General features: G+C 41.7%; 1 protein-coding gene across 2 annotated transcripts in view; it reads right to left on the bottom strand.

Annotated features, from left to right (window-relative positions):
- Positions 1-20,271, bottom strand: part of LOC110522733 (ATP-binding cassette sub-family C member 8-like) — a 136,548-nt gene that overhangs the window by 78,486 nt on the left and 37,791 nt on the right. For both annotated transcript variants that reach the window (XM_036969078.1, XM_036969077.1), the window contains exons 6-10: positions 17,655-17,843; positions 12,902-13,066; positions 12,333-12,488; positions 1,462-1,596; positions 256-418 (exon numbers count right to left, since the gene is read on the bottom strand). In XM_036969078.1, the coding sequence (XP_036824973.1) occupies positions 256-418; positions 1,462-1,596; positions 12,333-12,488; positions 12,902-13,066; positions 17,655-17,843 (808 nt within the window). The remainder of the gene's footprint in view (positions 1-255; positions 419-1,461; positions 1,597-12,332; positions 12,489-12,901; positions 13,067-17,654; positions 17,844-20,271) is intronic.

Below are 20,271 nucleotides of genomic sequence, written 5' to 3'. Positions count from 1 at the left end.
TATTTGAGGTAAGGTAACCTACTAGATATGGATGGTGTAGAGCTCTGTCTATTTGAGGTAAGGTAACCTACTAGATATGGATGGTGTAGAGCTCTGTCTATTTGAGGTAAGGTAACCTACTAGATATGGATGGTGTAGAGCTCTGTGTATTTGAGGTAAGGTAACCTACTAGATATGTACCTGTAGAGGTAGGTAACGTAACCTACTAGATATGGATGGTGTAGAGCTCTGTATATTTGAGGTAAGGTAACCTACTAGATATGGACGTATATAGGGCAAAGGTCTGCAGACTGGTGAGCTCCTTGCCCCTGGTCTCCTCCACACTGTGACAGAAGATGTGTTCCCAGGCATACAGCTTCAGCAGCTTGATTCCCCGCAGCAACTCATTGGTCTTCTTCAACCGCTCACTGGAGTACTCCTATAGGGTGATACACACACACATCTGAATGACTGGAGTACTCCTATAGGGTGATACACACAAACATCTGAATGACTGGAGTACTCCTATAGGGTGATACACACACACATCTGAATGACTGGAGTACTCCTATAGGGTGATACACACACACACACACACCCACATCTGAATGACTGGAGTACTCCTATAGGGTGATACACACACACACACACACACACACATCTGAATGACTGGAGTACTCCTATAGGGTGATACACACACACATCTGAATGACTGTAGTACTCCTATAGGGTAATACACACACACATCTGAATGACTGGAGTATTCCTTCAACAGAATACACACAAACATGAACTACTCCTATACCATAGTGCGCACAATCATGAACTACTCCTATACCATAATATACTCCTATAGGATAATACATACATGGAGTACTCCAGACTAACTGCCAAAGCAGTTCCATCCTCTCAGGTTCCACGACCTATGTATGGTTCTGAAAGATTTGTAATTGAATGAGGATACCTTTTTGGTTTAGTTTTGTATGAGTTTTTTCTGACATTTGAGGAAGATTCAGGTTTTTGTTTTTCCCTGTTCCTTTTTGGATGTCCACTCAGGGTTACATTTGAGGAGGATGACCACTCAGGGTTCAAGTTGGGGAGCATGACCACTCAGGGTTCAAGTTGGGGAGCATGACCACTCAGGGTTCAAGTTGGGGAGCATGACCACTCAGGGTTCAAGTTGGGGAGCATGACCACTCAGGGTTCAAGTTGGGGAGCATGACCACTCAGGGTTCAAGTTGGGGAGCATGACCACTCAGGGTTCAAGTTGGGGAGCATGAATGCAGGAGCAGATTTCAGGAGGATAAAAAAAAGAAAAAGAAAGCTAATTGCTTAATGAAGGGTGCTAGCACAGTTGGTAGAGCATGGTCCTTCCAACGCAGTGGGTTTGATTCCTGGGACCAACTTTAAGTAATACGTATGCATGCCTAGCTATAAATCACTTTGGATAAAAAAAAGTCTGCTAAATGGCATATTACTTACCAGAGTGCTCTTCTGTGCTTGGGACAGCTTGGTGGCCACAAAGTACTGGACAGGGGCCAGGACAGCGATGACTGTGGCCCCGATCAAGGCACTGATTCCCAGGAGGTAGTAGAGTAGAATCACCCCCACAATGATCTGGACAATACAATACACAAACTTGATCCGGGTTTTTAAACCTTGGAAATGTTGAGATCAGGGAAAATATTTGAGATGAGACTACGGTGTTGAATAATGACAGAGCGGTAGGAGATGAGACTACAGTGTTGAATAATGACAGAGAGTGGTAGGAGACGAGACTACAGTGTTGAATAATGACAGAGAGTGGTAGGAGATGAGATTACTAACTTCCACGATGAATACAAGGCCCTCCCCCGCCCTCCACGACTCCATTTTGCTCCTCCCTTCCTATAGGCAGAAACTCAAACAGGATGTAGCCGTGTTAAGAACTATTCAACGCTGGTCTGACCAATCGGAATTCACGCTTCAAGATTGTTTTGATCACGCGGACTGGGACATGTTCCAGGTAGCCTCAGATTATAATATAGACGTTTACACTGATTTGGTGAGTGAGTTTATAAGGAAGTGCATAGGAGATGTTATGCCCATTGTGACTACTAAAACCTACCCTAACCATAAACCGTGGATAGATGGCAGCATTCGTGCAAAACTGAAAGCGCAAACCACCACATTTAACTATAGAAAGGTGACTGGGATTATGGCCGAATACAAACAGTATAGTTATTCCCTCCGCAAGGCAATCAAACAAGCGAAATGTCAGTATAGAGAGAAAGTGGAGCCGTAATTCAACGGCTCAGACACAAGACGTAGTAGCAGGGTCTACAGACAAAAAGAAAACCAGCCACGTCACGGACACCGACGTCTTGCTTCAAGACAAACTGAACACTTTCTTTGCCCGCTTTGAGGATAATACAGTGCCACCGACGTGGCCCACTACCAAGGACTGTGGACTCTCCTTCTCTGTGGCTGATGTGAGTAAGACATTTAAATGTGTTAACCCTCGCAAGGCTGCCAGCCCAGTTGACATCCCTAGCCGTGTCCTCAGAGCATATGCAGACCATCTGGCTGGAGTGTTAATGGACATATTCAATATCTCCCTATCACAGTCTGCTGTCCCCACCTGCTTTAAATGGCCACCATTGTTCCTGTACCCAAGAAGGCAAAGGTAACGGAATTAAATGACCATCGCCCTGTAGGAGATGAGATTAATGTGTTGAATAATGACAGAGTGGTAGGAGATGAGATTACTGTGTTGAATAATGACAGAGAGTTAGGAGATGAGATTACTGTGTTGAATAATGACAGAGAGGTAGGAGATGAGATTACTGTGTTGAATAATAACAGAGAGGTAGGAGATGTGAATGAATGAGGAGGAAACTGTCTGGTATGGAATTATCTGGATGTGGATTTAAAGACAGAATTACAGTGCATTTGGAAAGTATTCAGACCCCTTGACTTTTTCCACATTTTGTTATGTTACAGCCTTTTTCTAAAATGGATTAAATAAATAAAAATCCTCATCAATCTACAAACAATACCAATCTACACACAAGGCACCTAAAAGACTCTCAGACCATGAAAAACAAGATTCTCTGGTCTGATGAAATCAAGATTGAACTCTTTGCCCTGAATGACAAGCGTCACGTCTGGACAAAACCTGGCACCATCCCTATGGTGTCACGTCTGCTACCGCTCTTCCTTCCTCTGGCCCTCAAGGGTGCCAGACTCCCCAACATTACGCACTCAAGCCAATTTCAGTACGCACACCTGCCTTTCCCAGTCACGCGCATCATCGCTCATTGGACTCACATGGACTCAATTTCTTGTGTAATTTCCTTCCCTATATCTGTTTGGTGGCAGCATCATGCTGTGGAGATGTTTTTCAGCGGCAGGGACTGAGAGACGGAAAGATGAACGGAGCAAAGTACAGAGAGATTCTTGATGAAAACCTGCTCCAGAGCACTCAGGACCTCAGACTGGGTTGAAGGTTCACCTTCCAACAGGACAGCGACCCTAAGCACACAGCCAAGACAACACAGGAGTGGCTTCGGGACAAGTCTCTGAATGTCCTTGAGTGGCCCAGCCAGAGCCCGGACTTGAACCCAATCAAACACACCAAAACAGTCGTGAAGAGTGCACGACAATACCTATACCCCATCAGGAGATATTTGGCATGGGTCCTCAGATCCATGCCAGTTCTACAGCTGCACCATCGAGAGCATCCTGACCGGTTGCATCACCGCCTGGTATGGCAACTGCTTGGCCTCCCTGGGGCCAAGCTTCCTGCCATTCAGGACCTCTATTCAGGACCTCTATACCAGGCAGTGTCAGAGGAAGGCCCTACAATTGCCAAAGTCTCAAGCCACCCTAGTCATAGACTGTTCTCTCTACTACCGCACAGCAAGCTGTACCAGAGCGCCAAATCTCGGTCCAAAGGGCTTCTTAACAGCTTCTACCCCCAAGCCATAAGACTCCTGAACAGCTAATCAAATGGCTACCCGGACTATTTGCATTGTTCCCCCACCCCCATTTTTACACTGTTGCTACTCTCAGTTTATTATCCATGCATAGTCACTTTATCTCTGAAGTGACTATGCATGTACATATTACCTCAATTACCTCGACTAACCGGTGCCCCCGCACATTGACTCTGTTCTAGTAATCCCGGTATATAGCCCTGCTACTGTTATTTTGTTGTTGTTTTCTTCTTTATTTAAATGTTTTATTTTATATTTATTTTACTTCAGCTGCCAAGTTTGTAGCGTCCTACCCAAAAAGACTCAAGGCTGTAATCGCTGCCAAAGGTGCTTCAATGAAGTACTGAGTAAAGGGTCTGAATACTTATGTAAATTTGAAGTTTAAGTTGTATTTATTTTTTTATAAATTTGCACAAATGTCTTAATCTGTTTTTGTTTTGTCATTATGGGGTATTATGTGTAGATTGATGAGGAAGAAAAACGATTTAATCCATTTTAGAATAAGGCTGTAATGTAACAAATTGTGGAAAAAGTCAAGGGGTCTGAATACTTTCAGAATGCACTATAATCACAAGACACACCCTGCACATCCACACACACACTGTGTCCCTGCACAAACAATCAGGAGAGAGTGTGAGGTTTTTAAAACCAATGCTTCGTCCTTCACAAAAACATGGTGAATCATGAGACCTTTCCAGCCTGTATGCCTGTATTAATTGCATTCTTCACCACAGAAACTGCATTGAACATGATGGATTAGTCATGTTGAGTTCATTCACCTGGCCTTGGCTCCTGTCCTGTCTTGGCATCTGTATGGTAATGCTAATAAATTATTATTTAATTGTGATATAACGACATCTTGATGGATGATTAATGTGTAGTGTTCCTCCACCTGGCCTTGGCTCCTGTCCTGTATGTCCTGGCATCCTCACGGTGACAGCCTGATTCACACATCCCCAGGATTCACAGTGAGGGGGAGGGGTACAGCACTAAGTGATGGAGACGGATGTGACATTTCATACTAGTGTCATGACGTTGGCCTGGGGGATAGGTTTATGACAGTCATAAATTCCTCTTCCCCCCTTTTTTCCTCTCTCTAACCTACTGAGGTTACGTTTAAAAAAACTTGGTTAACATAGAGATTCTGGGAACATCAGTAGGTGGTGGGAAATTAAGTATATTCTGGTAATCCGAACAATTGAACATATGCGGTGGTACTTAATGAATATGATGTCAGTTCAGTTGTCATCTGAGACATTCTCATCAATGATAAGATGACATAAACTCTACAGTGGAAAGTCTACACATCAGAGTTATCGGATTCACATGGAATTGTTGTTCAATTTAAATGTTTGAATATGAAATTATTTGTGATGGGATGAAATGTGATTTTAGCTTCTAAAATGTGAGATGTGGGTTCTCATAAGTTAGGGCTGCTCACTCAGTGGCCCACCTCTGTGAAGGGACATGGGCTATAAAACTTTTCAAAAACGCCCTCTTCTCCCTTCCTATATAAAGCCTTGATGACAACAGAACTTCCTGTTCCGAAGATGTGGGGACGACGGTCCTATGTCAGAATGGTTCAGATAATAAATACAGAACGAAGCCAACATCAGCGTGAACTTTGGTTGCGAATGGTATGAACTTTGAACTCTTATTCACTACAGAAGTGATACCTCCTAGCCATTGAGTTAGCAACAGCAGATGCAACGAGGGTTAGGAAGGAACAGACAGAGTATCCCGTCTATCACCCAATGACGTTACTACAACGTAAGCAATTGACAACCAGAGACATTCTTCAAAGGACAAAGGACTCGGTTTGGCAACACGGCCTTCCATCTACCACCAACCTACTGAAGCGCAGCTCAGAGTAAATATTTATTGCATTTTCCATCTCCAAATGAGCGGTAATTTAGAATGCACAAGATACTGTATTTATGATAGCACAGCTTTTCCCCTTTGTTCCTCAGTCTCCTGCTCTTTCACTCAACCCAGCCCCTTTTCCAAGCTGTCATATCTGTTCCGCCCGCTTGGGACGTTTTCCTTTGTGATGTAATTTGTAATCAAGTTATGATTAATTGTGTGTATGTGAATTCTGTGTGATTAGTTAGGTATTTAGTAAATAAATAATTAAACCCAATTATGTATTGCTGATTCAACTTGTTAGCCAGGATTCTTGCAGATAACCAAGAATTTACAAGACTGAAGTAAGATGACGATTGATATTGACTGCCATTGATGTAAAATATTACTAGGTCTTTAAGAGTTTATTCGGAAGATAACAGCTCTATAAATGTTATTTTGTGATGCCCGACTCTCCAGTTAATTACATTTAAATGATTAGCTCAATCAGATGATATTAATTACGGATAAATCATTTTATAGAATAGCATGTTTTATCAATTAATCCGGCATAGCCAAAGACACGACACTAGCTACACGCTTTCTCCTTCAAACAGAGCAACATTCGCCTAGGCCACACTGTAAAACATTTCCTGTAAAATGTACAGTAACTTATTGGCAGCAATTGTCCAGTAAGTTACTGTAATTTATTTTACAGTACAGCTACTATAATCAATTTTACAGTAATCAATTTTACAGTAACCTGTTTTTTTTACAGTAAATTACCGGATTTACCCATGCAGCGACATATTACTCAGTGTTCAAATCAAATCAAATCAAATCAAATTTATTTTATATAGCCCTTCGTACATCAGCTGATATCTCAAAGTGCTGTACAGAAACCCAGCCTAAAACCCCAAACAGCAAGCAATGCAGATGAAGAAGCACGGTGGCTAGGAAAAACTCCCTAGAAAGGCCAAAACCTAGGAAGAAACCTAGAGAGGAACCAGGCTATGTGGGGTGGCCAGTCCTCTTCTGGCTGTGCCGGGTGGAGATTATAACAAAACATGGTCAAGATGTTCAAATGTTCATAAATGACCAGCATGGTCGAATAATAATAAGGCAGAATAGTTGAAACTGGAGCAGCAGCACAGTCAGGTGGACTGGGGACAGCAAGGAGTCATCATGTCAGGTAGTCCTGGGGCATGGTCCTAGGGCTCAGGTCCTCCGAGAGAGAGAAAGAAAGAGAGAATTAGAGAGAGCATATGTGGGATGGCCAGTCCTCTTCTGGCTGTGCCGGGTGGAGATTATAACAGAACATGGCCAAGATGTTCAAATGTTCATAAATGATCAGCATGGTCGAATAATAATAAGGCAGAACAGTTGAAACTGGAGCAGCAGCACAGCCAGGTGGACTGGGGACAGCAAGGAGTCATCATGTCAGGTAGTCCTGGGGCATGGTCCTAGGGCTCAGGTCCTCCGAGAGAGAGAAAGAGAGAAGGAGAGAATTAGAGAACGCACACTTAGATTCACACAGGACACCGAATAGGACAGGAGAAGTACTCCAGATATAACAAACTGACCCCAGCCCCCCGATACATAAACTACTGCAGCATAAATACTGGAGGCTGAGACAGTGTTCTTTGCACATTTTCATTTTCACATTTACAAAAACATTTTGGTCATTTAGTGGGTGTTCTTGTCCCTAGCAATTTAGAGTTTGTGCATACATTATTATTATCCATTAATGAAAATGTTGTAGTTAAGGATACATTGGTCTTCAAATTAAGATGGTTTAAGATATATCTCTGATTATGTCTGGATTGTGCCAATACAATACTGAGATGTTGACGGTAACTTGTTGCCAGAGCAATGAAACACAGTACAATACACAACATTAAACAGTAAGATAGGTATTTCTACAGTATTTTACTATAATTCCAAGATATTATAGCAAGCAGGTTGGCTGTATTAATTTGCATATTACAGAATATTAATGAATACTAGGTGTTTTATATCACTTGTATTTCTAGAGGTCTAAACAAAGGTTTCCAAACTGGCCATGATTGCAGGGAAGAACAGAGAGAATGGACATGAGCATGCCGGGAGATGAGTTTAGATTGGTCTGCCATGTAGCATGCTTCTGTTTGTAATGTGAGCTGCTCAGAATGTGTTGACAGTCATTTCTACCGCGTTGTTTTTGAAAGATACAACGTTAACCACTGAGAACTACAAAAGTTTGGCACATTTCTCAACAACATCTGAATTTAGCAAGTGCTATCGAAAGATAAATTGTGAAAAGTGATGGGCTACTTTCTGCACATGCCACAGTCAGTGTGAACCAGAGTGACTTGACACAACGCTGGCCAAACAAGATGCTACAGACAAAACAGAGTTAAATGGTTCCAGTCTGCCGTGAAGCGTTTATCTATGTTTAAGAGTCTAGCTACATTTTCAGACATAAGTTTCTAATTTAGTCAGAAAGTTGTTTTTATTGCAAGTTAACATAACATTTTCTAGCTCTGAGTCTCTACTTTTTTCCTATTTAAAAAACACCACTTAAATTTGTCCTACACAAGACCAAATCGAGGCAGTCGGTCACAAGTAAAAGGTTTAAGACCTGCTACCACTCTGATCTGTTTCATATATACATACAATGACTTGTCAGGGAACTACTGCCACATATCACTTACATTGGTACACGACTCTTACTAATGGGTGAAACAAATATAGCCACTTACACGGCACGCCTTAAAATATGTTAATTAGTCAGCGATTCTTTCTCCTCCCACAATATTTCTCCACAATGCACCACATCCACAGGATGCTGCAGCAAAATAATATATATATACACAGCACTTTATTGTTCAATTGTTAAAAAATAAAATCAGCAATTGCTAATAGTGAATATTTAACTGTATATTACACTATGCCAACTGATATTTGGTGTTTTCTATCACTTGCACTTTAAGCCTTAACAAAGGCTTTTAAACTGACAGTGACTACAGGGAAAAACAGATCAAAGGGATCTGGCTAGAATTAGAATTGATTGTAATGCTATGTTAGAAGACCAGAGCAGATTTAGGAAGTAGCCAGAGTGAGACTTAAACCTGCAGCCCTGTGTCTATGAGTCCAACACCTTCACACGTAGAGGTCTGAACCTCTTGACGAGAGTAGTATGTTTTGAGAGGGTAGTAAGTTTTAAGTTCCTCGGCGTACACATCACAGCCAAACTGAATTGGTCCACCCACACAGACAGCATCGTGAAGAAGGCGCAGCAGCGCCTCTTCAACCTCAGGAGGCTGAAGAAATTCGGCTTGTCACCAAAAACACTCACAAACTTCTACAGATGCACAATCGAGAGCGGCAACTGCTCCACCCACAACCGTAAAGCTCTCCAGAGGGTAGTGAGGTCTGCACAACGCATCACCGGGGGCAAACTACCTGCCCTCCTGGACACCTACACCGCCCGATGTCACAGGAAGGCCATAAAGATCATCAAGGACAACAACCACCCGAGCCACTGCCTGTTCACCCCGCTATCATCCAGAAGGCAAGGTCAGTACAGGTGCATCAAAGCTGGGACCGAGAGACTGAAAAACAGCTTCTACTGTATCTCAAGGCCATCAGACTGTTAAACAGCCACCACTAACATTGAGTGGTTTCTGCCAACACACTAACTCAACTCCAGCCACTTTAATAATGGGAATTGATGGAAATTGATGTAAAATATATCACTAGCCACTTTAAACAATGCTACTTAATATAATGTAATACATGTATCACTAGCCACTTTAAACTATGCCACTTTGTTTACATACCCTACCTTACTCCTCTCATATGTATATACTGTACTCGATACCATCTACTGCATCTTGCCTATGCCATTCTGTACCATCACTCATTCATATACCTTTATGTACATATTCTTTATCCCTTTACACTTGTGTGTAGAAGGTAGTAGTTGTGGAATTGTTAGGTTAGATTACTCGTTGGTTATTACTGCATTGTCGGAACTAGAAGCACAAGCATTTCGCTACACTCGCATTAACATCTGCTAACCATGTGTGTGTGACAAATACATTTGATTTGATTTGATTTGGTATCCAGTATGGTTGTGAAACCTTGGCCACTGTTTCTATCTCTGGCTGATCTCATTATGTAACCCTGAAGAAGGCCCTGTGTGCTAAAATGTTAGTGATACCCAATAACTCATTGGGAGTGTGCAACCTTCTTTATGTTTTCACAAGTTTACTTTTCTGTTATTTAGCACCTTTCTAACTATTTGTGTGTTGTCACATTTTAGCTTTTTATTAGATTGTCCACATTAGAGAACTAATCTTGAAAATGGTCTTGAACTCTTTGGAATAGGAGTTGTGCACAAAAAAATATGCTGGTTTCTAGAACACGTGACTCAAATGAAAAAGGGAAATTAAATTATAGAGGACCAAAAATACGTGTCACCAAGGCTGCCTGGAACATTATATTGGAAAATGGACGCTCTTGACATCTGTTGAACTCCTTGGAATTGGCTTTATGCACAAAAAGAGAGATTTATAGCGAAGGAGGATCAGAGGCATAGTAATCCTGCTGAATAATTGTAGTTACAACTAACTACTCTATGCCTTTGAAATACGAGGCAAGAATCAACATATTGTCAACGCTGTAAGTCAGAGGGGTTGGTATGGACACACACGTGCCTGAGCTGAGAACCATTCATATAAAACACATCCAGTAGTAAATTGTTTTCTGACATGGATTCACCCGTTCATTCTCCCCTCGTTTGGACAGGAACAAATAGTTCAACTAAACTTCCTAAAGTATTCTTAATGTAGCCCAACATATTTCATTTAGCTTTTATCGTTTTCAATTTCATGCATTATGAACCCCCCCAGACAGTCTTCTTCACTCCTCTACTTAATCCCTAAAACTAATCCGTGTGCCTATAGTGTCAGTCACTGTTACACTGTTACTCTGAGCTTGTTTTCTACAGTGGTTTGGGCCTAGGATTTTTACTCTTGTTAAATGCACACAATGTCACATTGTGAAGAACACAAATGAAAGGTAACAAAATGGAATCTTACTCTACCAGGGAAAAGAGAGAGAGTGTGAGAGAGAGAGAAAGAAAGAAAATGTGAGTCGGGAGACACAGCGTTCTCCCTGGTAGAGAGAGATAAGGGAACTCTCAGCTTGAACTAACAAAGAAACTTCTCTTACCAGACTGACTGACTGACTGACAGACAGACGAGTATATTGGGCAAACAACAAGACGCCCACGACAAAAGCAGGACAAGAAGACAAACTAAGGAAAAGTAAAACAATTTTAAAGGCCCCTGGTTCCCCCTGATCCATCCCCTGATCCATCAGGTGTTCTTCATAAGGGTTGTGTATCTGCACCACTGATAGTAGTTCCAGGCTAGGAGATAGAACTATACCAAAGCTGCCTGGAACAAGCCTGGAACAATATATTGGAAGATTACATTTGTGAGAACTCCTGTTTTTATTTAATAGTCTGGGAACATCAAACCAGTAACTGATATACCTGTATTTCTAAATAAGTTTATTTTTTTATTTTTTTACCCCCAACACCTTCCTTCCATTTCCATGTACGGATATAGAGATGGGATATTAGAGAGCATCACTGCTTAACATTAACTATACATGCCATGGGGCAGGGAGCATAAACGTATACATGCCATGGGGCAGGGAGCATAAACTTATACATGCCATGGGGCAGGGAGCATAAACTTATACATGCCATGGGGCAGGGAGCATAAACGTATACATGTCATGGGGCAGGGAGCATAAACTTATACATGTCATGGGGCAGGGAGCATAAACCTATACATGTCATGGGGCAGGGAGCATAAACTTATACATGCCATGGGGCAGGGAGCATAAACTTATACATGTCATGGGGCAGGGAGCATAAACCTATACATGCCATGGGGCAGGGAGCATAAACTTATACATGCCATGGGGCAGGGAGCATAAACTTATACATGTCATGGGGCAGGGAGCATAAACTTATACATGTCATGGGGCAGGGAGCATAAACTTATACATGCCATGGGACAGGGAGCATAAACTTATACATGCCATGGGGCAGGGAGCATAAACTTATACATGTCATGGGGCAGGGAGCATAAACGTATACATGCTATGGGGCAGGGAGCATAAACTTATACATGTCATGGGGCAGGGAGCATAAACTTATACATGTCATGGGGCAGGGAGCATAAACTTGAAGGTCACAGTGTTCTGATGTAATATACAACATGCCATGAATCTACTTCAACTCCATGGTGGGCTTCTTTTCTGCCTGCCGGGCTTCTTTCCTTTTCTACCCTGGGTAGAAACATCCTGGCTTTACCTTTAATACAGTAGACTAGACTAGAACCAAACTGAATAGACCCGGATAGAATAGAATCAAATAAAACTGTACAGGACCTACCCTAATCAAGTAGAGTAGTGTATTGTAGTGTTGAGTAAACTAGTGTAGAGTAAAGTAGGGTAGAAGAGAATAGGTCTCACCTGGACTGGCATGGCCCACAGGTTGGGACAGAGGAAGAAGAACCACATGAGCTGGTTGGTATCTATGGCCACCAGGTTACAAATCTGTCCTACGGTCAGTTCTCCCATGGACATGTTGGAGGTGCACAGCCGCATGATCTTATTGTAGATCTTAGTCTGGAAGGAGAACACAGCCAGACGCATCATAGGGAAACCAATCAATGAACTTGTGTTTTTATGGTTACCAGAGGACATAGCCTTAACTATAACTCACCTAAAATATGATGTTGCTTGGCAACATTCATTCTTAGTTCCCTCTGCTACACGTGTATAATAACCCCAACATAGGAAACCATGTGTGACCCTACCCTTTATGAGTTACACTTAGCTGCAATAGACAAGCACACTGCACAATATAGAGGTATTGACACTGCAGATGCTTTTCTAGCGCTGTTGCTAAGTAATAGAGAATAAGAATAAACGTAAGGGATCAATGTGTGATGTATGTGAAAGTCTACAGAGATCACACTGTAGAGGTCCACATTTTTTGCTATGTGGTCCCTACTGTCTATCAGCCTACAGTACAGTACCTGTATAGCCCCTCGTAAATTAATGCCGGTCTCAATAGCCACATAATACGAGGCCTGGAGGAAGGTTCTCTGCAGGATGAGGGCGAAGAACAGCAGCACGGCTAGCACGTAGGCATTCGCCAAGAACTCTTGAGAGGAGATAAAGTAGACCCCCAGCAGCTTTATCTGAAAGCACAGCGAGAGAAACCCAGTACGGCCAGTCAGTATCCTACTCACACAGACAGGGGGAAGATCTCAATTGCAGTGGTGGAAAGTACATGGTGGAAAGTAAAAAACATTTTAAAGTACTACTTAAGTAGTTTAAGGGGGTATCTGTACTTTACTATTTATCTTTTTGACTACTTTTACTTCACCATGTTCGTAATGAAAATAATGTACTTTTTACTCCATACATTTTCCCTGACACCCAAAAGTACTCTGACATGACATTTTGAATGCTTAGCAGGACAGGAAAATGGTCCAATTCCCATCCTTGATTTGTAAATGCTTAGTTTGTAAATGATGTCTGCGTGTTGGAGTGTGCCCCTGGCTATCCGTAAATAACCCCCCCAAAAAACGTCTGGTTTGTTTAATAAGCCATTTGAAATTATTTGTACTTTTACTTTTGATACCTAAGTATATTTAAAACCAAATACTTTTAGACTTTTACTTAAGTAGTATTTGTTTGGGTGACTTTAACTTGAATAATGTTCTATTATTAAGGAATCTTTACTTTACTCAAGTATGAGAATCGGGTACTTTTCCCACCACTGGTCAATTATATACTCCTTGCGTCCTTCTCAAAACCCATTGGAGGAGAAGGTATGAGGGGCGGTACCTCTGGCTTTCTCATCCAATGGGTTTTGAGAAGGAGATGAGGAGAAAGGATACAAGGAGTACGCAGTTGCGATCTTCCCAGAAGCTACCAGCAGGGAGGGTAAGGGAAAGAACAGCCACTCCAGTATGGTGAGTCTGACTGTGATTGTTATGAAATGGCAGGGTAAAAAAAATCTACAACAGAGATCTACTACTAATATCCAACCACATCTGTTTACAATGATCAAGCATCAAAGAGAATATGTACATTAGAGTAGGGAAATGCTTTGATTTTCTATAAGGAAATTACTGAACCATTCCTAATCCACTGAGGAGAATAACTCCCAGAAATTCCTTAAGATGATCAATCAACAGTCCACTTAAAGTCGTCTGAGTGATCTGAGTCATCTGTTGTATCTTATCTAATTACACACCATAACACTCTGGCCAGCTGTTCTTGGAACACTCTCTCTCTCTCTCTCTGCACTGTAATGATGATGGATGTCATTCAGTTCTACCAGTGAATCACACCAAGACTGGGGTCATTCCCATAACAAATCCACTGTCTTAAGGAAGCGCAATACACCAACAGAGGTCATCCTTCAGGTGTGAAACCCTGACCTCTGATTATGCCGTAAAGGGTCTCAGGCGAGAGAGATATCTTCTCTCCTATCTCTAAGGAGCCATTCGTACTGGAACAAGACATGTAATAAATGCATCATTCTATTAGGGCTATAAATCATTTAGTAGGTACCTCTCTCTCAATTCAATTTAAAGGGCTTTATTGGCATGGGAAACATATGTTAACATTGCCAAAGCAAGTGAAGTAGATAATAAACAAAAGTGAAATAAACAATAAAAATGTACGGTAAACATTACACTCACAGAAGTTCCTAAAGAATAAAGACATTACAAATGTCATATTATGTTCATATACAGTGTTGTAACGATGTGAAAAAAATAAAAGTACAAAAGGGAAAATAAATAAACAGAAATATGGGTTGTATTTGCAGTGGTGTTTGTTCTCCACTGGTTGCTGCTGTGATGGCACACGGTGGTATTTCACCCAGTAGATATGGGAGTTTATCAAAATTGGGTTTGTTTTCAAATTCTTTGTGGATCTGTGTAATCTGAGGGAAATGTGTGTCTCTAATATTGTCATACATTTGGCAGGAGGTTGGGAAGTGCAGCTCAGTTTCCACCACATTTAGTGGGCAGTGTGCACATAGCCTGTCTTCTCTTGAAAGCCATGTCTGCCTACGGCGGCCTTTCTCAATAGCAAAGCTATACTCACTGAGTCTGTACATAGTCAAAGAGTTCCTTAATTTTGGGTCAGTTACAGTGGTCAGGTATTCTGCCACTGTGTACTTTCTGTTTAGGGCCAAATAGCATTCTAGTTTGCTCAGTTTTTTTGTTAATTCTTTCCAATGTGTCAAGTAAATAGATTTGAGTTTTCTCATGATTTGGTTGGGTGTAATTGTGTTGTTGTCCTGGGGCTCTGTGGGGTCTATGAACAGAGCCCCAGGACCAGCTTGCTTAGGGGACTCTTCTCCATATTTCTGTAAGTGATGTCTTTCTTATGGAAGGTTTGGAAATCGCTTCGTTTTAGGTGGTTGTAGAATTTAACCACTCATTTCTGGATTTTGATAATTAGCAGGTATCGGCCTAATTCTGCTCTGCATGCATTATTTGGTGTTTTATGTTGTACACAGAGGATTTCTACCTGTCTCTTCCCCCCCCCCCCCCCCCCCCCCTTCTCCCACTCCCTCTCTCTCGCACACACTTTTTACAGTGTTATAATGAAATACAGCTGACTCCTGTCCCGAGTGCATGTCAAATAAAATACTTTCTTTGAATGCACTCCCATGCATTCTTTCGAGTGCTCAGAACATCTGGGTGCTCCATTCCACGCATTCACAATAAGCAAATATTATTGTCTTTATTTAACTAGGCAAGTCAGTTAAGAACAAATTCTTATTTTCAATTACAACCTAGGAAAGGTGGGTTAACTGCCTTGTTCAGGGGCAGAATGACAGATTTTTACCTTGTCAGCTCAGGGATTCGATCTTGCAACCTTTCAGTTACTAGTCCAATGCTCTAACTTCTAGGCTACCTGCTGCCCCTATTGCCATGTTCCATGACAATGCATTTATCAGTTGACTACACAGCCTTTTCTTGTCTGTCTAATGGCAATATTTTTAGCTTGATATCTCTCTTTAATCTTTCATCTCTTCCGGGGGCGACTATTTTAGTCTACCCTCGGATCAAACACACTGTCAAGATGGAGACAGAGGAGAACACCATATGCCTTCTATGAGTGACTACAGACAACATGGCCACCCAATGTTTCCAAATCAGCTCCTCTTTAGAAATTCTATTGCTTAACTAACTCAGTGACATTCAACAAAATCCTCAAAGACCTTTTCTTCAGGAGAGAGCATACTCCTGGAGGAGAGGGCATACCTTATTTGCCTTCTATGAGGAGCTACAGCAATATTACACTTTGCAACTCTGTGACTTTCAAACCAATAACTGAGAATCTATCATTACAGCAGGAGAGGGGATCTGACTGGGGTCAGTACAGGAGATCTGAAAGATTGACAGATGCGCCCATGTCCTGCTCCGAGTGGATTGTGAGAGGAGTCAGAGAGACAGACAGACAGACAAACAGACAGCAGCAGACCAGTCATTAGGCTCAAGGATTTCACCTTTGAGGACAGTTATGCTTGGAGGAGGACAGTAAATGTAATTTCAGAATGGAGACCTGGGCTCGTATCCACAAAGCATCTCAGAGTAGACAATGGGTCATAAGTTATGAGAATAGAGACATTTTACTCCTACTCTTATTTCTAAAATATAAAAGCTATACATGAAGCCTCATTCATTATAAGAGTCACACTGTAACGATTCTCGTCCTCGTCCGATGAGGAATATGAAGGATCGGACCAAAATGCAGCGTGGTACGTGTCCATGTTAACTTTATTCATCTGAACACAAAATAACAAAGGTGGAACAACGAAAAAACGAAACAGTCCTATCACGTGACAAAACACAAAACAGGAAACAACTACCCACAAACACAGGTGGGAACAGGCTACCTGAGTGTGGTTCTCAATCAGAGACAACGATAGACAGCTGCCTCTGATTGGGAACCATACCAGGCCAAACACAGAAATACAAAACATAGAACAAAAACATAGAATGCCCACCCCAACTCACGCCCTGACCAAACCAAAAATAGAGACCTAAAAAAAGGAACTAAGGTCAGAACGTGACACACACCTAGTCAGCAGATATTTAGGACACCTCATGAGCAGTCCTAACCAGTTAAGAGTTACCAGCAGGTGTTTTGATAATAGAAAAAGGCAGTGAGTCAGTGCTTCCTCCACCACAGACAGGACATTTCTTTGGAGTTGTTAACATAATGTTTTGATATTTTTATATGATCAACCCATAAATAATCTAGACCTACATGCAACATTATATCTTGCACTTAAGACAATGATTTCACATGAGGCCTTATTCACATGATATGTCTAATACATCTAACCACTAGGCTAATAAATAATCATGAGGCCTTATTCACACGATATGCCTAAATACTTCTAACCACTAGGCTAATAAATAATCACATAAAAAAAACAAGTTATGTTATTTCAAGTTATCCATTTGGAGCAAAACATCATGTTGTTAAAAAATGTCTAAATTAGGCATGCCTATAAGTGGAAGGCATCTAGGGTAAAAATTGTGTCAAAATTATAGACCTTTCAAACGTATGCAAGGTTGTATTCAACCTTGCATACATACGAGGACGGCTCATAGTAATGCCTGGAATGGAGTCAACGGAATGGTATCAAACATGTGGTTGATACCAATCTATTGACTCCATTCCAGGCATTACTACGAGCCATCCTCCCCTCAGCAGCCGTCTACTGGTGTACGTATAATGTCTTCTCACCGGGGGCTGTATGGTGCGGTTGTCCTTGCTGATGTGATGGACGATGCCAGAGATACAGAGGGGCCCAGCGAAGCCCAGAAGGTCAGCCAGGAAGCGGAAGGTGATGCTGATGATGAGGGGCCGTCCAAACGCCTGGCGTAGGGCCCTCCAAATCCACTTAGGGCCCTGCGGCATAGAGCCCAGAGGCCTCTGCAAGAGGAAGGACATCATGGTTGTATCAGGAAAAACAGTGAAAAGTCAAATGTCCATGTACAGTCCTACCCAAGTTCCAATTATTCCCCGTGTTTTTTTTTTACACAAGCAAAACAAGGCCATTCATCAGTCATTCAGGAACATGAAAAGATAATTAGCTGGAACAAAAACCTGCATACCCAATGTGATCAGGAGCCAGTGAGAATCACACCTACAGAAAAGGAACCTCCGTGGAACCTGGAATTCAGTGTTTAATGGCATTCAGTGTTGAATGGAATTCAGTGTTGAATAGGATTCGGTGTTTAATAGGATTAAGTGTTTAATGGTATTCAGTGTTGAATGGAATTTACTGTTTAATATACAGTGAATTCCATATATATATATATATATATATATATATATATATATATATATATATATATATATATATATATTCAGTGTTTAATGGCATTCAGTGTTGAATGGAATTCGGTGTTGAATAGGATTCAGTGTTTAATAGGATTAAGTGTTTAATGGTATTCAGTGTTGAATGGAATCCAGTACTGAATGGAATTCAGTGTTGAATAGGATTCAGTGTTTAATAGGATTAAGTGTTTAATGGTATTCAGTGTTTAAATGAGGGGAGAAAGAGAAGTGCGTAGTTCTCATGCTTTTTCAATCAGTGGTTCCTTAGTAATGATTTACCATCTCCTGACTTCAGTCTTAATGACTCAGGCTACTGTGACATCGGCATATCACACAATGGGACTTCACAGAAGAAGTTCGCTCAGATCTGACAATACACCAGCATTCAGGCATTCAGGTGTTTGTGTGCAGTCAAATAGTTTGTCTGATCTCAAAAGGTTGAAACCCTCCATGTACGCTGCATGAAGGCCAAACATTTTGAAAGTTGAAATATTGATTGTAGTCAAACCCCTCTGACAATGCGTTGTGTGATGTTTACACACTTAGAGTTAGGTAGTAAGCCATCTTAAAGAAGCCTCTGTGTCTGTGTGTGTGTGTGTGTGTGATGTGTGTGTCCTCCTAGTTTTTACACTCCTCTCTAAGGGGTGATTGGCCTGGCTTGGAGCCACTCTCTGGTCAGGCTCTTTGATACAGAGAGCACAGGTGCAGACACATAAATAAACCACATTTTGTTCTTCTGCTTCTGTTAATTCACATTCACTTCCGAAACTTTCCAGTTTCATGGATGCATACACATGTACATGTAGCCCATGGGGATGAGTGAAACTCACTAGCTTTTCTCTTGATAGCTTTTCTCTTGCTAGCTTTTCTCTTGCTAGCTTTTCTCTTGGCGCCGACTGGTACGACGCGTCGGGAGGGCGGTGACGCGTGCTAGCAGGCCAGAAGTCTTGGGTTCGAGCTTCATGAATTATTTGCTAAGCTAATTCACATCACATACCAAGCCGTTACCAACACCTTGCGTTCAGGCACATATAGGATCTGTCACTCTTCACACGGGACCTCACCCAAATCCAAACATGGATTTAATATGTATGCATTTATATGGCTTTCTAGTTCCACAGTAATGACAAAATACTCCACTGAAAATCATTCCGACTGCATAATGCTAGTGCTGCGGTGTAAACCCTTGTTTTAACCCTGCACCTGTTTCAACCCACCCCATTCTCGCGTCACTACCCTAGGCCCAAGCCAGTCTCTGTGAATAGCCTCATAGATGCAGACAATGAGACGGTCAGAAGCTGCGAGACACAGTAGCACACAGCAGGGCACAATGGTTAAGGGTTTTTCTTCTGGCAGGCGAGAAGGATAAGATGGAAGGATGAAGCAGAGGGATGAAGGAGAGGAGAACAGGAATACTAAACTAAAAGGGTCAAAGGTCATTCTCATTCTACTGTAAACGATGGGACTCTTTGACCCCACGCAGGGTGAAAGCACTCGACTTCTCATGGAAAACGAGTGGGAAGTGTGTGCGTGTGAGTGGGGATATGACAGTTCAGTTTTATAACAATAGAGAACAATGATTACCAGGAAGATCCATCTCAGTTTAATTGCTGCAATTAAACTGAGGTGTCAAACCAGGACAGGCCATTGGAGAACAACTCAAATGGATGCTTTTTAATTCATTATTCCTATTCCCATTTTCACACAATCCAACTTGACAAGCTACAATGATGCAAAGCAATGGAAACAGGATGTCATGCTTCAAGAGGAACATCCAAATCAACCCAGACATATTGTGCAATCTGCTCTTATATAGAGGCTTGATAGTGTATTTATTCGTCGCTGTGTGGAACATTCAAGCTGATCCTTATAAAGCTTCTCTCCCAAACAGCAAAACTCTGCAGATTAATGTCCTCTTATGTCATATTTATATTTTTAGGGACCTTATTCATACTAGACATTTGCACGATGTTATAAATCAACATTTACAATAATTGGTGTGGGTTCTCTCTCTCTCTCT

This window comes from Oncorhynchus mykiss, chromosome 30 (genome assembly GCF_013265735.2).
Source record: "Oncorhynchus mykiss isolate Arlee chromosome 30, USDA_OmykA_1.1, whole genome shotgun sequence".
In the NCBI taxonomy this organism is placed as follows: domain Eukaryota; kingdom Metazoa; phylum Chordata; class Actinopteri; order Salmoniformes; family Salmonidae; genus Oncorhynchus; species Oncorhynchus mykiss.
This window is presented reverse-complemented; position numbering and strand designations above follow the sequence as displayed.